Source organism: Strix uralensis, chromosome 2 (genome assembly GCF_047716275.1).
Source record: "Strix uralensis isolate ZFMK-TIS-50842 chromosome 2, bStrUra1, whole genome shotgun sequence".
Classification (NCBI taxonomy): domain Eukaryota; kingdom Metazoa; phylum Chordata; class Aves; order Strigiformes; family Strigidae; genus Strix; species Strix uralensis.
This window is the reverse complement of record NC_133973.1, coordinates 99562078-99583984: the sequence shown is the minus strand read 5'-3', so window position 1 is coordinate 99583984 and position 21907 is coordinate 99562078. Positions and strand designations below refer to the sequence as shown.

Below are 21907 nucleotides of genomic sequence, written 5' to 3'. Positions count from 1 at the left end.
GTGCTTTTTTTTTTGTTGATTCAAAGCATAATCATAAAAAATACATCTGCATCAAATTTACTTCACTCTTTCTACTAGCTAAATATTAAGGCTTATTCTCATAAGTTCTGTTGACTGAAATGTTATTTTTTGTGCTTATCTAAAGACCAAGACCTTTGGAGGAGGTGGTGGCAGTACTAGAAGTAATCTCAGTGTGAGTGCTGGAGGGAATCGAAACAGGGAACTGTTTCAGAAAGAGAAGATAACAAAACCTGAGGGAAAGAATGAAGGTGTCTACCGAGAACTGGTAAGGTGGAAGACTTAAGCAGAACCTTAAATGTGTATTATTAAAAACCAAAAGCCAAATGTAACAAAATTAAAACCAAATGACTCTGAGGAATAAGGACTTCCCCTTCAATTTATTTTGAAGTCTGTTTAGAATACTTAGGGTGCTTTTGTACCTTACTGAGATAGTTATGAATTTCAACATGATTTTTGTAGGGAAAAAAAAAAATCAACGTTGTTTTATCCAGTATAATTTAAAACCAAGTCCTCACAAAAGAAAAGTGTATGTTACAGTATATTATCATTTTCTTGTTTAAATAAGCTTAACAGTTTTTCATGTTAACATTTATTAATTCATTTTAGGCAGGAAGACTTTAATCCTTCAATTTCAACACATAAAATAATATTTTAATGCAGCTTTTCTTCTAAATTAATTTAACATTTATTTTAAGAATCTGTTCTAAACCATTTCTTTGACGATGTGAAAACTAAGTGGTACTCTGTTGTTTAACAAAGTAGAAATGCTTTTGTTGTGACGTGGGAATGTCACACTTATGTGGTCACAAGTAATGTTTCCTTTCGAGTAAGGTGGATTACCATTGGAGAATCTGAACTGTTCCCCTTAATCCAAAACATCACCTTCCAATGTATTTCATAACTTTATAGTTACTGAGAAGTGTTCTTCGGGATCACTGCATTGAATTAAGTGGGTATAAGATAAGCAGTCATTGAAGTTTTGTTTTGATTACTTCAGCAATCTAAAAGTTAACGATAGAGGAAGTATTTGTTATCAAGAAAACTCCAGAGAGGAATTGCCAAGTATGCAATAACAATTAATGATTCTGAATTGAGTGATGAAAGACTGAAAAAGGCATCACAACAATGTAGTAACTTAGTAAACCAGTATTAAAATATAGATTGTTGATATCACTTATTTATTGTTGAAGATTTTCCACCTTTTTACCAAAGGTTTAACAATGAGAAGAAAAGACATTTAGGAACAGTAATTGCCTGTTATAATTTTGTTTGTGTAGTGTGTGTTGTCATCTCGCAGCAAGGAGAGCCTCCAGCAGTGCTGCCTTCAGCACTGTGCTCAGAAATGTCAACACAGAATTGTAGAAATACAGGTTGAAAGGACCTCAAGAGGTCATTTAGTCACCCCTCTGCCGATTGTAGCACCAGTGGTACACCTTGTCATTCTTGACAGCTGTCTTGACCTAAATAGGCTTAAACAGACAGACAAAAACCCCAACCAGAAAAAAAACCCAGAAAATTTAAATTTGATAATTGTTTGAAGTATTGTGTTTTCTGTTTTTTCTGTGAACTGCAAGAAATTTATCTTGCACTGCACTGTAAAATGGCAGTACTTCCAACTTAACAAAACTTAGTATTATGTCATTTAACTTATCTAGGTGCTGTTTAGAGGAAGCAAATATGAACCCACTAAGCCTGTATAGAAAGTCTTTTTTGGTTATAAGTAATGATTTTTAGATCTCAAAGCAATGGATAACAATTTTTTTTTGTCTTTTTAGAATTGTGATACCAAGGTTTGATAGATCACGTATATTATCGGTTTGTGTGTATATTTAGAAATGGTTAAGTGTTTTTAATCCATCTGGTGTGTTACCTTCTGAGAAACCTGAAGCACTGTATCTTTACCTACAAAACAAGAAACTAAGAAGGACTTTTTCCTGTTTATTCGTAGACAGACAGTAGATTGCAGAGGTCAATCATCCTCCTCTTTTAATAGTCCTTGTAGGATATATCCTACAATTTTCTTCATCTTTCCAGTTTTGTACAGGAGAAGCAAGATTTGTGCTGTGTACATGAATTGAAGGAAGAGGTTTTGACACCCAGTGATACTTCAGATACTACCTCCTTTCTCAAACAGTCTTTGTATCTGGGAAATTGCCATTCCCTTGGGTCTCAAATTATGACTGATCCAAGATTATTTTTTTTATCCATAGCTGAGAGTACAGGTACTGTATATATGAGTCTTCATTTTCTACTGGTTTTTGAATGTAGCTGTTGTGCACAGAATTTCCACCATTGAAAGGAGGTGGTGCAGCAGTAATGGCTAGAAGTACTTTTCTCATCCAAACCAGCTACCTACCTACGAAGGGGAGAAGAGTGAAGCAGATTTGCTGAGGAAGTACATCTCTCTGTTGGACGCTTGTTGCCGTGCAGAAGAATCTAGGGGAATGGTCCACAGGAAGAACTATTACATTCTGTCATGAAAATAAGACACTATTTAGGCAACTTGAAGTCAAACTCAAGTGGGATGGTGATTCCCTGTAGACACTGAGATCATGTTTCTGCCCCATTGGTCTTCAAAGACCTTTTAAATTTCTGTTCCTTTACTTAGTCTTTGGACAGTTAAATTAAGAGTATTGTTGAATTTGGAAATGAAGAAGGCCACATGAAAGCTGAGCATGTCAGAGTTGTAGCCAAAAAAATCCTTTTTGTCCTTTGAGACCTGCTCATAGCTGTTGTCCCAGAGCACAGTCTGTAGCTGGAATTGAGACAAAAAGTGGATGTATTGAAACATCAGGAGAAAAGAGGGTTGGAGAAATTGCATCATAAGACCGTGAAAACTGGGGGAGAAGAAGGGTTAAATGTCATTTGTCATACAACTCTCCTACAGTTGTAATTTAAATCATCCTAGCAATAAAAACTTGTATTCTTCTAAGCAGTGGGAGAAAGAAGGGGTTGTGTATCTTTAGATATTAGATTCTGCTGGGTTTGGATGTTTTTTTGGAGGGTCACAATATGGCTATTTTGGATCCTGTAGGCAAAATGTTATGTTCATGGGACTCCATTTAAGAATGTATTTGGTTACAGCTGTTGCAGTAGATGGATAACTGGCACCGTTTTGGTTGGGTACGGGATGAGGAAGGACAGAGGGACTAGTCCCATTTCATGTTTAGTGCATGTAGGTCTGTCAGCACTGGAACAGGCAGTTCTCACTTAAGTCCTTTAAAGCACGGTGCAGATGAAAGGTTATTTTCTGTAATTAATGCTCTGTGACTCCTGCTTTGCCTTTTTGTCATCACGCTCTATACAGTTTAGCATAAGAAAGCCTGTATTTCTGCAGAAGTAAATTGTTTGTATTTCTTTGCTTTCCTCTACAGAACCTTTAGTGATTCAATTTTCTACATGTTTTAAGAAGTATATAGCTGGGTTTATTATTTTCTGTAAAAGTTATGAAAAGGTTCAAACATGAACAAAGGGCTAGTTTTTGTACCAGTATTACTTTGAGAGATTCTTTTTAGTTTTTATCTCAGAGAAAGTTTATTACACTCTGTCATACTATTCCAGTGTACAGCAAAGGAAGAGGTACACTAGGGGAATTTGTGCTTGAAACCACATCATATTAGGACTGAAAACTAATGAACTAAAAATCATCATCGTGATAATATTAAAAAAATCCTCTACTAAGTGATTGTTTGGACCTAAGAGATCATATGTGAAGATTTTATATAAAACTGAAATATGTGAAACATACTGTTTAAATTTAAAATTAATGGAAAATTAAAGTAAAACCTGTGTTTTTATAGAGTCTCTGTTATATCTAATGATTACTTCTGTGTGTACCCTATTATTTCAGGTTGATGAAAAGGCTCTAAAGCACATAACAGAGATGGGTTTCAGCAAAGAAGCAGCAAGACAGGCACTTATGGATAACAGTAACAGCCTAGAGGCGGCATTAAATTTTCTTCTGAACAGCAGTAAACAGAAACCCATTCAGGGACCACCACCTAGAGGTAAAACTTTCAAAGACATACTTTAAAACAGTGTTTATGAGTAAAGGAGTTTGTGTATGGTGGATTACTAATGTAGTTCCAGAAGGGTGTATCTGCATGTTTTTTTTCCTGCAAGTTAGAATGCATTGCAAACCTGAAAGCAAATACGTAGAAAAGGCCTCTGTGTATTGTATTCCTGTCAAAATTTTTGAATTTGAAGTCACACATTTGAATATCCTTAAATGGAAAATACCTGTATCTGTTTTGTCCACAAGAGAATTTTTTAAAGGTAGAAAATACAAACATTTTATAAATAAAAATTTAAAATGTGTACACTTTTTTCTTATTTATTTCCCACTCACAAATAACTTCTGATGCTTGCAGGTAAAGGCAAGGGCCGAGGCCGAATAAGACCTGAAGATGAAGAAGAGCTAGGAAACGCTAGACCGTCTGCACCAAGCACACTCTTTGATTTCTTGGAATCCAAAATGGGTACTCTAACAGTAGAGGGTAAGTTATTGAAGTTCATGTATCTGGAACCAATATTGGACAGTGTTGGTGGAATTCTTTTTCCAAAGTTTTTCATCTAAAGGGTGAATCCTAGAACTTCCTCCACAATCAGACATCAAAAAACCAAGGAGTGCTAGAGAGCTATTCCTCACCTTTGAAGAAAGGACCAATAAATGGCACTATGGTTGCTTCTATTTCTGTCTTGATTATAGAAGAGCATAGAGTGTTTGTTTCAGGCTTAGATGTCTAAAAGTCAGTAATTTTGAAATAAGGTGACATAAATCCCAGTTTGTTAATGTAATTTGATAAGGTAGGATTTTAGAAAGAGGGAAGACAAATAATCCCTCAGATTTAATGCAAAAGAGCTGGGGTTTTTCTTTAATGTCCTTTTAGTTACTTCTCTTTCTTAAGAAGCCATACGAAAATACAGTCTAGGCACTAGGATGCCTGTTTAGGTCTAAATCATTTAGTACTTTGGAAACTTTAAGAGACAGATGCATTAAAACTAAAAAGAGCAAACTTCATACATCCTGAGGTCTCTAGAGGCTGGTGTAACATTAAAGTAAAACTGGTGGTATGCGGAGCAATAAATGGAGATATTTTTTTTTCTTTTGGGTATGGTCTTGGATGTGTTTCAGTGGTCGACATGAAATGAAAATATCTGATGGGAAATAATGGATTCCCATTTCCATTATTTAACATGAAGTTTTTGTGATGGAGTTGTAATTTTTTTCTCCCTATAAAATGACACTTTTCATAAAGGGTGAAAAAAAAAGTCATACTAGTTTATATGAACTGTTTTGATACTTAGGAGTTTTTGAAGGAATGACTGCATTTAAGGAATAACTGCATTTATATGTAATTATTTTTCTTAAGTTCCAAAATAGTCTTTGCCAACTGTTAATAATGGACTCTTGCTTTGTGTATTTTCACTGGATTTGGGATTTAAAAATAAATAATTAAAAAAAAAAAAGGCAATATGGAAAAAGTGGAAAACAAGCTTGTAGTAAACAAAAGTGAACAGGTTGCTCTGTTGGGAAAGGTACGAATTGCTGTAATGTCAGTAGGCACCTGCATCAGAAATACAAGTAGAACATCCCCATTGCTCTGGTTAGTTGAGTGAGAGATCTTTTGTTGAATGTATTATTTTTGTTTGTAGCTTATATATATATACATAAAAATGTGTAAATATTTGTCTTTTTTTTTTTTTCTATGACAGTGAATTTAAGGTTAGTTGTGTTTGAGAGTCATTATTGAATTAAAAATGAAAACGTGAAGCCATTGTAGACACTGTCAGTACATCAAAACCCCAGTTTTCTGTGAGAATTATTAGGACTTTCTGCTTTCCATTAAATGCATGGCATATGTTTTTTAGGAGTTATTTTTGTTAAGTCTTCAGAGCTTTGAAGCTGCACATTTACATTTGCTACTTGCATAAGCAGTGTAGCATTTTGCATTAATGTGTTTGAATATTTTTTGCAGCCTGTGGCAACTAAAGGTCAGTATATTCAGGTGGAAGGAAACACAGCAGTCAAGCAATTTAGTTCTGAATAATGAATACTAAAAATCAGTACAGAGGATGCCTGTATCCAAAAAAGAGGAAAGAGGAGCGAAGAAAAAGGACATACGTTTTGTCATAGAAAACTTTCCTCAACAGATGGGGTCAGGAGTTAGCGAACCTACTAGCAAACCGAGGGGTCTCTTACTGCTACTGATAGAATTAGATGCAGTATAAGCCATTTTAGAGTTCACTAAACGTTTCTATGACATGCTAAGGTTGAAGTATGAACAGAAAGGCATTTGCTTATAAATGTGATTGCTTACAGTTCTTCTGATAGCAAATACTATATTGTTGCTGTATCTATGTTGCAACAGTCTTTCTTGGCCTGCAAAATAAGTGATTTTAAATAGCTAAATATTGGTTTATATTTTAGTTGGGTCTAGGTGTTACTAAAACAGTTTGTAGAAAGTGAACAAAAAAGTTAATAGAGTTCCTTTTCTTATGTATGTTGTTTATAGTTTGTTTATGGTGAGTTGCCACAAGTTTATGGCTTCCTTTGTGAAATGCAACTAGTTGTAGATCGAACATTTATATCATGAGTCTTCATTCTATTTGTCAGAAATTTAAAATACTTAAAGAAAATACCCTTTCAGATACATAAGTATTCTGCATTAGCTGATACAATTTTTTAAATTGTTCGGGTAATGAATATAATCATGTTTTTGAAAGTATGTAGGGAATTATGCTTGAGATACATCTTTTGGCAACTCATTTTGCTTACCAAAGATGAGTTAGATTTTTACAGTGAACATAAATTAAAACAATGGTAGCATTTTTCTCTCAGATTACGAACATTGATTTTCCTTTGGATAAGTTTTGTGCTTATATTGAGAGATTAGAGAAGGCTTTCGTGTGTGACTGAAAGACGTTTAAGGGAAAAATAATAGAAATAATCCCTGTGGGATTTATGCCTTTCTTATTGTCAGTAATTTTATAGTAAGTAATAATAGTTTACCAAGAATTGTGAAATGAGTGAATTGCTTCTTTTCAAATTTGTATTACTGATTGATAGTTTTTGCTTAAGGGAATTTCTATGATCCTTTTGGTTTAGTACATGTATGTAGCCAACATACTGTAGTGTAATAAAGCATAGTGTTATGTGAGTAAAAAAATGGTTATGTTAGCTTATATACTTCAGTTTATAATCTTCAATATTGTGTTTTAAAGATAAATATGCTTTGCTTTTATGTATTTTTCCCACTTAAAAATATTCTGTAAATGTTACAAAAAGTAAAACATAATTCTATGAAAACTTTATGAAGGCATTGTACTCCTTCAGCTGCAAAAAGTTCTGGCATATTTTCTAACATGACACACAGGGTTTTTCGTTTTGTGTATTTTAACACTGAGTTGGGTTTTTTAACATTGCCTGAATGATCAGTATGCAGTGTGGGATACTACTCCTGAGTCATGCTTTTCTGAAAAAAAACCCAACTTGTTAGCATTTTTGAAGAGTTCAGAAAGTGAAAGTGTTCTGATTACTTTTTGATTTTTCTTTTTAATATTTCTGCCTTTTTTCCTTCTGAAAAAATAATAATACATATTCATGTACTTTCCATTATTTGGAAGTCAATGGGCTTTAAAGTGGTTGCTCAGTTTCATTATGTTTTTTTTTTTATTTTCCTTACTGAATATGTGTCTAGCCATAGGATTGTGTCTCTGCTTTTATGCCAGGTTTTATTTTTATCTTGCAGAGTCTACTTCACATGTATTTTTCAAGAAATACATAGGCATGTGCTGAATTGCAGGCTTTTTGTCTCTTTAAAACTGCTTTTTTTTCTTTGCCAAGTTTGAGAAAACCTGTGTAGTCTGAATTCAAGCACATCTGAAAAATGTGTTACTTTTCTGCCATTTTTATGCCTCTCATATCTCTCAATAATTTTATTTAAATTCTTAATTATTAGTTATCTTAAGTTCCATGCAAACTGAGTTGATATGAATGTTAAGAGTGTTTGCAGAGTGATAGTGAATCTGCAGTGATTATACTTAGCACTGTGAACTCATTGAAGTCTACATCCAAGTATTTGCAGAAAACAGGATATTTATTACTAGCACCTTCTTCATTTCATTCCATACTATCAATTGTTAGCATAGAATCATAGAATTGTTTAGTTTGGAAAAGACCTTTAATATCATCAACCTTAACACAGCACTGCCAAGTCCCCCACTAAACCATGTCCCTAAGCACCACATCTACACGTCTTTTAAATACCTCTAGGGATGGTGACTCCACCACTTCCCTGGGCAGCCTGTTCCAATGCTTGAGAGCCCTTCCAAGTGAAGAAATTTTTCCTAATACCTAATCTACACCTCCCGTGGTGCAACTTGGGGCCATTTCTTCTCATCCTATCATTTGTTACTTGGGAGAAGAGACTGACACCCACCTTGCTACAACCTCCTTTCAGGTAGTTGTAGAGGGCGATGAGGTCTCCCCTCAGCCTCCTCTTCTCCAGACTAAACAACCCCAGTTCCCTCAGCCAGTCCTCGTAAGACCTGTGCTCCAGACCCTTCACCAGGTCTGTTGCCCCTTGGACATGCTCCAGCACCTCAATGTCTTTCTTGTAGAGGGGCCCAAAGCTGAACACAGTATTTGAGGTTTCACCAGTACAGGGGGACAATCACTTCCCTATTCCTGGTGGCCACACTATTTCTGATATAAGCCAGGATGCCATTGGCCTTCATATTCAGCCGACTGTTGACCAACACCCTTTTCTGTTAGGCAGCTTTCCAGCCACTCTTCCCCAAGCCTGTAGTGTTGCATGGGGTTGTTGTCACCCAAGTGCAGGACCTGGCACTAAGCCTTGTTGAATCTCATACAGCTGGCCTCGGGCCATTGATCCAGCCTGTCCAGATCCCTCTGTAAAGCCATTTTACCCTTAAGCAGATCAACACTCCTGCCCAACTTGGTGTTGTCTGCAAACTTACTGAGGGTGCACTCGATCCCCTCATCCAGATAATTGATAAAAGATATTAAACAGAACTGGCCCCAATACTGAGCCCTGGGCAACACCACTTGTGACCAGCTGCCAAGTGGATTTAACTCCATTCACCACCATTCTTTGGGCTTCGCCATCGAGCCATTTTTTTACCCAGCAAAAAACACACCTGTCCCAGTCATGAGCAGCCAGTTTCTCCAGGAGAATGCTGTGGGAAATAGTGTCAAGAGCTTTACTAATGTCTAGGCAGACAACATCCACAGCTTTTTCCTCATCCACTAAGTGGGTCACCTTGTCATAGAAGGAGATCAGGTTTGTCAAGCAGGACCTGCCTTTCATAAACCCATGCTGACTGGGCCTGATCACCTGGTTGTCCTGTACATGCCGTGTGATGGCTCTCAAGATGATCTGCTTCATAACTTTCCCTGACATCGAGGTCAGGCTGACAGGGCTGTAGTCCTCAGGTCCTCCTTTCAGCCCTTCCTATAGATGGGTGTCACATTTTCTAACTCCCAGTCAACTGGGACCTCCCCAGTTAGCCAGGACTGCTGATAAATGATGGAAAGTGTCCAGCTCCCTCAGTACCCTTGGGTGGATCCCACCTGGCCCCATAGAGTTGTGTGTGTCGAAGTGGTGTAGCAGGTCACTAACCCTTTCCCCTGGGATTATGGGAGCTTCATTCTGCTCTCTGTCCCTGTCTTCCAGGGGCCTGGGTTCCCAGAGAACAACTGCCCTTAATACCTTCTTTGCCTCAATTGTTAATAGTAAGTACCTCAACCTTTTCCTCATCCTTTGTCACAATGGAGATTCTCCTTAGCCCTCCTTTTGATGCTAGTGTATTTATAGAAATATTTTTTATTGTCCTTTACATCAGTAGGCAGATTAAGTTCTATTTGGGCTTTGGCCCTTCTAATTTTCTCCCTACATAACTTCACATGTTTGTAGTCCTCCTGAGTTGACTGCCCATTCTTCCAAAGGTCATAAACTACCTTTTTTTCCTGAGTTCCAGCCAAAACTGTCTGTTCAGCCAGGCCGGTCTTCTTCCCCGCTGGCTCATCTTTTGGCACATGGGGACGATGTGCTGCTGTGCCTTTAAGGTTTCCTTCTTGAAGAATGTCCAGCCTTCCTGAACTCCTTTGCCCTTCAGGACTGCCTCCCAAGGGACTCTGTCAACCAGGCTCCTGGCAGACCAGCCGGTCTGCCCTCCGGAAGTCTGAGGAAGCAGTTCTGCTGATCCCCCTCCTTACTTCTCAAAAACTCTATCATTTTGTTATTGCTATGCCTAAGACAGTCTCCAACCATCACATCACCCACACAATCCTCTGTTTGCAAAAAACAGGTCCAGTGGGGTGCCTTCCCTAGTTGGCTCCCTCACCAGCTGTGTCAGAAAGGTGTCTTCCACACAGTCCAGAAACCTCCTAGACTATTTCCTGTTTGCTTTGTTTTATTTCCAGCAGACATCTGGCAAGTTGAAGTCCCCCGTGAGAAAAAGGGCTAGTGATTGTGAGACTTCTCCCAGCTGTTTATAGAATATTTCCTCTGCCTCTTCATCCTGGTTGGGTGGTCTGTAACAGACTCTCACCATGATATCTGCCTTGTTGTCCTTCCCCTGATTCTTACACATAAACACTGAAACCTATCGTCACCATCGTCAAGCTCTAGACAATTAAAACACTCCCTAACATACAGTAGTACCCCACCGCCTCTCCTTCCTTACCTATCCCTTCTGAAGAGTTTATAGCCATCCATTGCAGCACTCCAGTGGTGCGAGTCATCCCACCATGTTTCTCTGAGGGCAGCAATGTCATAGTTTTCCTGCTGCACAGCGGCTTCCAACTCCTGTTTGTTCCCCATGCTGTGTGCACTGCTGTAGATGCACTTCAGCTGGACTGTTGATCCCAACACCTTTTTGGGGGGAGAAGTCCTAATTCTTATGTGACCATTCCCAGGCACTTCCATGGTTTCTAACACATCAATAACCCTTGTGTCTTTGCTGCTACATAGATCTCCATCCCCTACCACCACTGAGATGGCAGATTGAAGGACCTTGCTAGCACACCGTCCCTCAAACTTTGGTGTGCTGCCCCCAGGCTTATCTCTAGCAAGCCTGGTTTTATCCCTTTCCCCCTTCAAATCTAGTTTAAAGCTCTTTCAGTGAGCTTTGCTAACTCCTGTGCAAAGATCTTTTTCCTGCTTGAAGACAGGTGTATCCCATCTGTCACCAGCAGGCCTGGGGTCATGTAAACTGATCCACAATCAAAAAACCCAAATCTGCCAGTGACACCAGGCTTGGAGCCAGGTACTGATTTTCTGGCTCTTCCTGTTTCTTCCCTCATCATTCCCTGAAACTGGAAGGACAGAGAAGAGCACTACTTGTGCTCCTGATCCCTTAACCAGTCATTTCAAGGCCCTGAAGTCTCTCTTGATCGCCCTCGGGCTTTTTGTTGCAACTCCATTGCTGCCTACCTGAAAAATCAATAATGGATAATAATCTGAGTGCTTTATCAAGGGTAGGAAGCTTTCTCTTTACATCTTTAACAGATACTCCAGGGAGGCAGCAGACTTCCCTAAGAAGTGTGTCCAGTCTGCATATTGGGCCTTCTGTTCCCCCCAGAAGGGAGTCGCCTATGACAGTGACCTGTCTTTTTTTCTTTATGGAAGCAGTTGGAGACATGTAGTTCTCTCTTAGTATTAGAGAAGTAGTGGTCATAAATGAAAGGCACATTGGGGAGACTGCTGGAAACAACTCAAATATGTGATGTTATATAGCCAAGAATAAGGTCTGTTCATAGATTTTTCTGCACAATAACTGTACTAAGGAGGGCCTGGGTAGGCAGGTTTTTCTACATTTATATGTAGCATAGTACAGCCTCCACTGAATATAAAAGGAGATTGTTTGTTTTGCGGTATTTCTGGCCCCTTGCTATCCCATGTGGTCTCTAAAATCCCAGTTTGGTTTTTAGATATTCAGAGAGATGGCCTTTGTATAGGGCTAGTGTTTTTTAATAAATGAGCACACCTCTACTACTACACTAATGCATATCATCAGGAGCATATGATTACCCAAAATGGCCATATTTATCATTATCGCAAGCATTAGGCTTCTATACGCTGCAGACAGGTTGTAATTTCTTCTAAATGACTGAGAGTCTATGTAGAAGTGAAAACAAAAGGCAGTTTTGCTGAAATGAGATAAATATTTTTTAATTCTGTGCCACACCACATTTTCTTCAAAATTATTTATGTGATCCGGGGAGAAAGTGTCTTAAAAGAAGAATTGTTTCTTTTCAAGTACATAGAGGATTTATTTGCTTTTCTCTGTGCATCCTTCCTTGTTGTTCTTATCTAGTGTTTCTAATTGCATCTGTAACCTTAGTACTGCTGAGAATTTCTAAATTCATTTGCAGATTTTCAGTAACCAGGCTACATGGTTCCGTTTGTGAACAGGAACTGCAAAACAGCTGTTTAATTTATCTTGATTTGGTACCTTTTCATAGTTGGATTTAGACCAAGTAGAAAAATATTTATGAACTGAAATACCTTCATATTTTGTTTGAGAGATACTTCTATTCCTTTTTAGAGATAAGACAGCACAGTAAGCTTGTTAGGTTCTTTTTTTTTTTTTTAAAGTACAAATTAGTTATAAGAAAGTAAGGTGTTAGTCTTTTGCCCTGTAAGTGGTGTCTTGTTGAGGGTTTTTTGATGTTTCATCTTCTTTTTTCAGAGTTAATGAAATACTATTTTAAGTAATTGCAGCTGTCGAAAGTCTTAAATACCCAACTCCATTATCTGCTAGTTCTTTGATTGTAAAACATAGCATGTAGTAAACATACTTTATTTAAATGAAATGCAGAGAATTAAAACAAACCAACCCATAGTTTTATACTGCGTATTTATTTATTTATTTTAAAATGTGAATGGTTGGTGACACCTATGAAAATACTGCTGTTTCGAAATTAAGTAGTTTCAGTTTTGGTTGGCAGGAGAAACCTGCTGAATGTAGAGATAACAAAAATAGTAGATAGAATTGCTGTAAACTAGCTGCCTTTGCTCACACTTGGATTATTTCTGCTACTGAACACAAAAGATTTTTCCATTAATCTTATTTTTTCTTTTGTTATGATGAACAATTCATCCATCTTTGACAGCTTAAATAAGTAAACACAACTATTATCAGGGAAAACAAAACAGTGCCAAGAGCTCTGACTGTAGAATTAAGGAATAATGAACAAGATGCTGAGAACCAGGCATGTTGCAGATATTTTCTCTCTCTTTGGTTCTTAGGGACTGAGAACAGGCTGGTGCTTCCATCTGCTCGAGATCCAAAGCCACAAAAGCTTTTGGCAGACATCAACATCTTTGAAAGACTCAAGCAAAGATCAACTTTATAATATTTATTTATTTATTTGTTATTAAATGGGGTAGATGGTGAGAAACATAACGGGTTTGGTTAGGCTGTTGACTCAGGACATAGAAGGCCAAAACCTTTTCAGTTTCAGATTGTGCAGAATTGCCTCTTTGTTCCTTCAAAGAGACAAGCTGTGGTTGGGGTGGACATTTCATGCTCTTCCTGTTAAACTAAACCACCTGTGCAACAGTCTACAACATTAATGGGATCGCAGGAAAAGGAAGTGAGAGGTAGCATGTGTGTGTAGTCTGTGAATAGGGCCACTTCAGGAGAATGGAGAAAGTCATAGTCTGTAGTCTCTGTTTCTTGCTCCAACAGTTAGGCTTTGACAGGAACTTCAGTCATGCAGTTTTGATTTAAAGGTGGTGAATTAATTCTACTCCAAGGTTCTTTGTTTCAGCAATTAGAGATCAGCATTTAAAAAAATTTTTCATTTCTAATCTGAATTTTCTATATTCAGCTTCTAACTGCTGCATAGTATTATACCTTTCTTGCCATACAGAGAGCTATTGAAATTTGCTTTCCTAGTAGCTATTTATAAGACATAAATAACCTGTATTTTATCGATCAACTGTTAGCTGTATGAATTGAGCTCATCTAGCCTCTCGTCAGACTCTTTTTCCAGACTGCTTTCTCTCTTTTCTCAACAAACTTGTTTGTCAGTTTTCTTGTTCAAATATGCATCCCATAACTACAGACCATCCTCTTGCTGTGGTTTAAAAGACACTGTATAGCATCAGTATCATGTGGACCCTTGCATCCATTCACTCTGCAGCTGAGCATTCCACGTAATTTAACTGCAGTTACCCATATGTTCTCCACTGCCACTGTTATCTGCAGGAGGTAAGTGACAAAAGAGGCACTGACTGTGTAGGAAAGTTTGCAAACAGTGGCCTTTGGAAGAGGTTTTCTTATGATCTCATATTAACTCTTCACCCAAATGTCCCTCAGAAGATACAGGACTTTAGTGGAAAGCGAGCATTTATCGCAAGGAGGATACACACCCAAATTCTTGGGGACCCAGCCCCAGAGATTTCAGAAGGGACAGGGTGTTTCTGTGCTTTCAGATTTGAATTTCTGTTGTTCTACTTAACTGTTAATGCTTGAGGTAAACCAGGATGGGTGATGTGTGTGGGTTTTTTGTTTTGTTTTTATATGGTAACACATTCTTTGGACAATTTGGGGCTAGTATATCTTGTTTAATTTCAACAGTCTTTTCCTTGTTTTAGTCCATTATGCTTTATGTGTTCACAAAATAAAGGTTTGAAGTATGTTGATAATGAAATAGAATATAATTAAAAATTATTTGTTTCATTTTTGGTCACACAATTTATTTGAATATCTGGGGTCAAGGGAACTTGCAAGGAAAAAAGTCTCACTTTCTAGAGTTAAAGGGAATTTGTCACCTTTGGAATTTAGTAACCATGTTTTCAACAAACACGGTGCCCTATTGACAGTAAGAGATCCAAATTGCAAAAAAGTCATGTTTATTATGCAGCTTTACTTCTAAAAATTGGACTTCAGTTGGTGTTAATTGTGAATATCAAGAAAAACTTTTTTTTGTTGTATTATTATGTTAGCATTGGTGACATGTTAGGAGAGTTCTGTGGTTTTGTCAGTAACTTCTCTTTAAATATATGAGAGAAAAACATAATAAATTTCATACGTTTTAAAGAGTAATTAAAATATATTTTGTTTCAGTCCCTTAATTCTGTAAATTAAAGTTTGTACTGAATGCAATGACACAATGTTTTGGGGGTTTTTTTTGCCACTTTTTTTCCCCATAAAGTTGCATAAAAATATAATTCAAGTTGGAAGGAGAAACCCAAATCATTGCCACCAGTGTGGGAGGAGCTGCTGTTTTTGAGTTCAACCACATTATTAAACATGATAAAATCCATGGGGGAGAGCTAGAGGAAAATGTGCTACTTGAATTCCATTGTGGGTGGAGCAGTGCATTTTAAATTGCATTGGCTGGGATCTCCAACTGCATCAGGTCCTGCTGGTTTCTTGTAAGCAAGAAAATGTGATGGGTGCTGTACAGTCTTCTTGGGTCATATACAAAAACTAAAATGAGTAAAATAACTGAGTGACATTTTCAAACTGAGAAACTACCCAGTAGATGACAAAAACCTTGTCATTAATTTTGAAATGGATTTTTTCCAGACCACATTCCCAAACGTCCGGTTACAATGATGATGACTGACATCTTGCTGTTTGACAGAATAGCATACCAAATCTTCTTGTTAAATGCCAAATTAATATTTGTTTGTTACTGCCCTGTAGGAACTATTACTTTTCTGGGAATATTAGCTAATAGTTTATTGGAGGTGAGGAAAGAAGAAGTTGAAGTAAGGAAGAGCAGCAGCAATAGACAGTCTGTGAACAGCAACCCTCATCGCTTAACTTTTTCAATTAAAGAAGCCTTAAGATTCCTTTCAGTTCTTTGTTGATCAGGCTAGACAACGCACATTCATGAAGAAGCTGTAATATTCTCATCTCTAGGCTTTTTTCATTGACTGTTGATAAATTAACATTTACTGTTTGGCAGTTTCCATTTGTGAATGGGTTGTGCTTGAATGTTGAACAAACAGTTAATGTGTCCTGCTCATTTAAGACTGTTTTGTATGATGTAGTCCCCTGGGAAGCTTTTAGCATAACTGCATCTTTGTAGAAGACATCAGTTCACTACCTTTTACATACCTTAAGGTTAGAGCAGAAAAATGTCAGGTGTTTGTGAGCAGCTTTTGCATGTCAGAGTAGATGGATCTAGAAAAAAGATACCTGTGTTCACTGTTTTGAAATTCTCTAGTCTCTTACCATGCTGTCTAGTATTTAGTATTATTTTAGTTTTCCCATGCTATTTAAAAAAATGTTGTAACTGAAAGTTCCAATGCACTTTAAAGTCATCTTGTTGCTTTTATATTATAATCACACTATATTGGGTAGAAATAATTTATTTGATCATCAAATAGTCTTACACTTGCAACTGGTATATTAGGAATTTGTTGTTGTTAAATAGATCTGCAACAGATGGCATTTTCTATTAACGTACTGCTAAAATTTCTGTTGCTTGAAAAAAGGAGATAATAGAAATTCTTCCTAACTACTTAGTTCTGAGTGTAGCTATTCATGCTAATGTTTAAATGTGTTGCTATTTTTTCTTAGCGCTTACTCTCTCATAGATGTCCATGCTTCTTTGTGGAATAGTGTGTTATAACTCTAAATGAAACTTAAAAGTCCTATTTTACAGGTAATTCTTGATAAGTAGATGAATAGCATTTGAGTTCCAAATTATTTCTTTCTAGATTTTGAAGATTAATATTGCCTTTCTAAAGGCAGAAAATATTGTCTCATGAGAATGTTTGTAGGTTTCTGTTGGAAAGCAGATCAAAGAGGTTGAAGAAGGGTAGAAAGAGAAGGTCTCTGCAGGTGTGTGACAGAAGTAGGTTGCTCAGAGATCTATTATATCCAGATTTTTTGCAGTTTAGTAAAAGTAGCTATTTTCATTAAGGCACGTAGACAATAGCTAAAATTACTTATGCTATGGAATTGAATAGAAATTTCAATAAACTTTTTTTCAATTCTAGAAGAATACATGTTTCAGTCTCTTTAAGGTGTTAACTAAAGTGTTATAACTGTTCTACATGCTTTGGGGATAAGTCTTACAGTTGTACAGCATCCTGTCTGAGTACGTACTAGATGCTGTCTGAGGTGACTACCCATCTCAGCTCAGAAAATGTTTCTTCATTTAGAAGAAGGTCAAAGGACAGCCCTTGAGAGGAAACACTTAAGTTCTAAGTCAATCCTAAAATCCTGCCAACTAGCAAAATATTAACATGCCCAATCTAGTCTTTGGCCCATTTCTGCTTTTACTGTTGGAACAACTTTCCCCTGTGCAAGTGACTTTGTTTAATGAATTTCACGTTACAAAATATTAAATAAGGTGATTTATAATTAAATATTCTAGAATTTTATACATATTCTTCTTTAAAGGTGTACACAAGGCAGTAAACATTAAGTCATTTCATGTTTAGTTAACATCAGGAATAGACATGAGAATTTAGGTTGGGAAGCCCAAGGATTTTACTACCAGAAGAGAAGTAGTATAAATTAAGAATGTTGTGAACGAAGGCTGTTAATTAATTAGGAAGATAAACCTTTCTAGATGGTAGGAAATCTATGTATTATATGGAAGTGGGAAAGTGTAATGAAGATACTCACAGAAAAGTTACAGATATACAAGAAAGTGGTATTTTCATGTTCCATTTGTAAAGGAAAGTTAAAGAGGTACTTTTGAAGGATTTAATCTAAAAAGAGTAAAATTTTAGATATTACAAGATTTTTAAAATATTTTCATTTTTAAAAAGAAAATGGATATTTATGAAACTCTTGGTTCTGAGCAATATATTTACATATTCATGCATTAAAAACATTATTGGTTTCAAATAAATTTTGCAGTAAGACTTATTTTTATCAAGATTACAATCATACTAAGTCTCATGTATGTTTACATCACTTAAAAAAAAAATCCAAACAAACTAGTCAAACCTTTTTAGTCAAACTTTTTAGTCAAACCTTTTTTACTTCTAAAAGTTTGGGTAAATCAAGTGTATATAAAAACAAAATCAGATTCTTATTAGCCAGTTTAGTCACATTGATAAAAATAGCTATTTTTAATAATGTGATGTTTGGAAGTATTTTTAAAAAAAACCACAACTAAAATTTACATTTTAATTTTAACTCTTACCATGAACCAAGTAATTATGAAGATAGATGTTATCAGGTATCAGCATTCATTGTTTCTAGTTGTAACATGTAAACTGAAGTTCTTAGTTTCTCCTTCCTGTAGGACTGTATTCAGGGCCAGGTAGCAGACAGCCTGAGTGCGCTCACACCAGACTCATGCACACAATACATACATGGCCAACAGCCATGGATGGACAAGTCAAGAGAATTGACACCTTTGCAGGCACCCACGCTGACACAAAATTGCTCATGTAAACTTGAGTCATTTGAATGGGTTTATGCTTTCTTTTTCAATCAGGTTCAAAGTCTGCTAGCAGATCTCCTACCCAGCCACCCACATGCACATGCTCACATGGGCCTCTCCTGGCCCCTTAGACCCTTGTTGAGCTCTAGTACCCACCTCAGATGCTGCTTGTCCAGCTTGCTGGCTAGTATTACCTGAAGTTTGCAGGAGGGTTACATGAGCGTACTTATGTAGGTCTGTCCAGTATCTGAGCCCAGACCTGTGGTCTCTCTGGTAGATGGCCTTCAGACCCGTGGTCTCTTCAGTATTCAGCTGCCAGGTCTTTCTTGTCCCACTTACCAGTTTATCCTGTCTTAAGTTTGCCATCAGGTTTAAAAACATGTCCCCTCACACACTCAATAGAGAAATTAATCACACAGAAGATTTTCAGAAGCAGAATTTAAGAAGGAGATGAGACAGGCTACAGTGATCACGTGCAGGAGTTGGCCTGACAGGTGTATTGACCAGAAGCCTGTTTATTTGCAACTGTTGTGTTTAATCTCATTCCTTCTTTATTTACTCATGCTTATTTTTCCTGGATTCATCTTGATTTTTCCCCTCCTTTGGTTCTTCACCTAAACATCCCATTAAAAATTCCATGTTTGCCTAGAAAAAAAATCTATAAAAAGTTTCACAGATCCCCCAAAATTCCCCTCCTCCCCAGCATCCCATAGTAAGTTTGATCTTTCTCATGAGATCCATGATAATCTTGTTTTTCTTCTCATCAGTTCTAGTTCTGATTGAATCTCTTGAAGGTAATGCTTGAGTAGTTCCTGTTACAGCTCATTGATCAGGGTCTCCAGAGTTCTGGCCTTTGTTACAATTCCTGTTATCTGTGGTTTGTCAGCTGTGTTCATTTTATCCCTTCTACTTCTTGCCTTTGTCTTTTATGCTCAAGAGCTGTTAACAAGTTATTTGTGCAGAAAGTTTCAATTCAGATTAGAAGTATCCCTTCTTTCTCCTCATTTTTCTCCCGCTTCCTTTCTCCATGTTGGAGCTCTATTCTTCTGTCTTAAATGGCTGTTATTCAAGTGAGTTATTGATGTCCATAGGGAGAAATGAGTAACCTCCTGAAAATTTATGCCTGCCTTTTTCTGTACTGGTAGGTGGGTTAGTTCTAAGTACTGCCCAAAGTAGTGTATGTTTTCCAATAACAAGGAATTATAGTTCAAATGCCTCTGCTAAATTTTATGTGTACCATTCCATTTCTGTATCACAAAGGTAAATACTGCATACTTTTCTAAATAATACTGTTGCTTTATCAGTTAGGGTCTGAAACACTATTTCTAAAATATATTTGTGTGAAATATGTTAATAATTGAAATAATTTTTTTCTTTGTAGAACCAAAATTGCAATTTCAGCCACCACATCAAGTACAGCACAAAGTTATGAATACAGAACAGAATGGCATCAAAGAGAATCATTCAAGACACATTTCTCGCAATGACATGAGACAACCAAGGAATGAGAAACCCCCTCGTTTTCAAAGGGATATTCAAAATTCAAGGCAGGCTTTGGAAAGTGGTGGGTTACCAAGAAACAGAGTTCCTGAAAGGCACAGCTCTTTAGAACATTGGACAGATGAAAAAAATAAAAGTGACAGACATTATCCTAGAAACGATAGGCCAAAGGATTTAGGTTATCCCATAGTCACTCACCAGAGTGATATTACTTTCAAAAAAAGGGATAACAATATGCAAAACAGAGTAGGAAAAGGGGTGTCTTTCACAGAATTCAAGGAGAACTCTGCTGCTCAAGATACTACAGACAACAATAACCAGAAACGTGGGAAAAGGGAAAACCAAATGCACAATTCTGAAAATTTTTGTGATAGGAAGGCACGAACAGTAAGTAGTGAAGCCTTTATGGTAAAAAGTGAGCAACATTTTGTTGTTAATAATGATTACCAAAATTCTGGTAGAACTGCTAACTTTAATGCTGTACCAAATGGAGATACTGAGCATCATCAGAAGGGAAGACGAGTAGGACCTATCAAATCATCAGGACCCACTACGATCCCATCTTTTGATGATAAAATGTTGTATTACAACACTGGTCCCAAAAGGAGATCTGGGCCCATCAAACCAGAGAAAATATTAGAACCATCAGTTCACATGGAGTATGGAAAAAGTTGGAGACCAGGGGATGAATGTTTTGCTCTTTATTGGGAAGACAACAAGGTATGCCTTTGCTGAATGAGAAATACCTCAAATTGTACCTTTATTGTTTTCTTACATACATGTGGGAGATTTAGTACGCTAGCACAGAGACACAGACTTTGTTCATTGGTGTGTAGTGTGCTTCTTGTCTAGCTTCTTACTCTATTTATTTATGAGATGTTGCTTATAGTCATTGCACGAAACATTAAGCACTTAATTAAGTCATCTTGAAGGTGATTGTTCCTCTCATTTAGGTGGAGTTTAGGATGACTAGGCTCTTAAGTGAAGCATTTCACTTAAGTGCCAAAAGATTGAAGGGATGAATGTGGATCTAGGTACCCATATTCTTTTACAAGGAACAAGAAACAGGGTGCTGTGCTATCTGGAATAGTCTGTAATGGCAGATGTGTAATGCCTTTTTCTAGAATAAGTCAGCATGCAGCCTTTACTAGTGCAAGGGAAGACCAGAGTCTGCAGGAACGGGACTGTTTAAAAAACTCCCTCTTTTTATTTCAGTCATTACAGAAAGGAAACAGCAAAAGGCTTATTTTTTATGATCACTAGTAGACTATTAGCTGAAGAATTTGTGGAACAAATGAGTTATGCTGCATTGATAGTTTTGCTTTACTGATTTTTAAAAGTTTAAATACTTCATTTTCGTCTGTGTTTCCTATTAATAAGATTTCTCTTGTGGCAAGACACTTTCATCTTCTCCTTTGCTAAAAAAGTTTTAGGCTGTTTTCTTTGATTTATTATTATCTGTTCAGGAGTTCTCTGTCACTCTTCTTGGGTAGTTTCTTCAGTTTTTGACCCTTACTGATAATCTGAGAACTATCTTAAATATTATTGTTCTTTGAATAGGTTTTATTCCCACCATTTTCTTTCTTTTCTTGTTGTTTATTTTCTCTTAGTTATTTAAATGTTTTGGTCTTGTTTTGTCTTTTTTTACAGGAAGTAGATAGTATTAGCTCAGCAGCATGACCTTACTTTTCTCTCTTTTGTTTGTATGACTAAAACAGATAAGGCATGCAAAATTTTTGGTAGTTGTAACATATAGCGAGTTCACTCTCTGAAACAGGAATATGTAGCTTGGGTGGATGGATGAGTGTGAAATATAATGGCATATTATGGAATTGCTTCCTATTTTGAGAAGCATATTTGCATTACTATGAGATGAGTTTTTGAAATTCTGGGAAGTATGACACTTGCAAAATAAGCAGATACGAGGTAATCCCAAACTGTTACCTGAAAAGTATTCATCACATTAGAAGGGGGTTTTTTTGAGGTTGGTTT

The 21907-nt window shown here is 36.9% G+C and overlaps 1 protein-coding gene across 3 annotated transcripts in view; it reads left to right on the top strand.

The window, feature by feature from the left end:
* Window positions 1-21907, top strand: part of TDRD3 (tudor domain containing 3) — a 120739-nt gene that overhangs the window by 71535 nt on the left and 27297 nt on the right. For all 3 annotated transcript variants that reach the window (XM_074859546.1, XM_074859548.1, XM_074859547.1), the window contains 4 exons: window positions 146-286; window positions 3872-4028; window positions 4392-4517; window positions 19797-20635. In XM_074859546.1, the coding sequence (XP_074715647.1) occupies window positions 146-286; window positions 3872-4028; window positions 4392-4517; window positions 19797-20635 (1263 nt within the window). The remainder of the gene's footprint in view (window positions 1-145; window positions 287-3871; window positions 4029-4391; window positions 4518-19796; window positions 20636-21907) is intronic.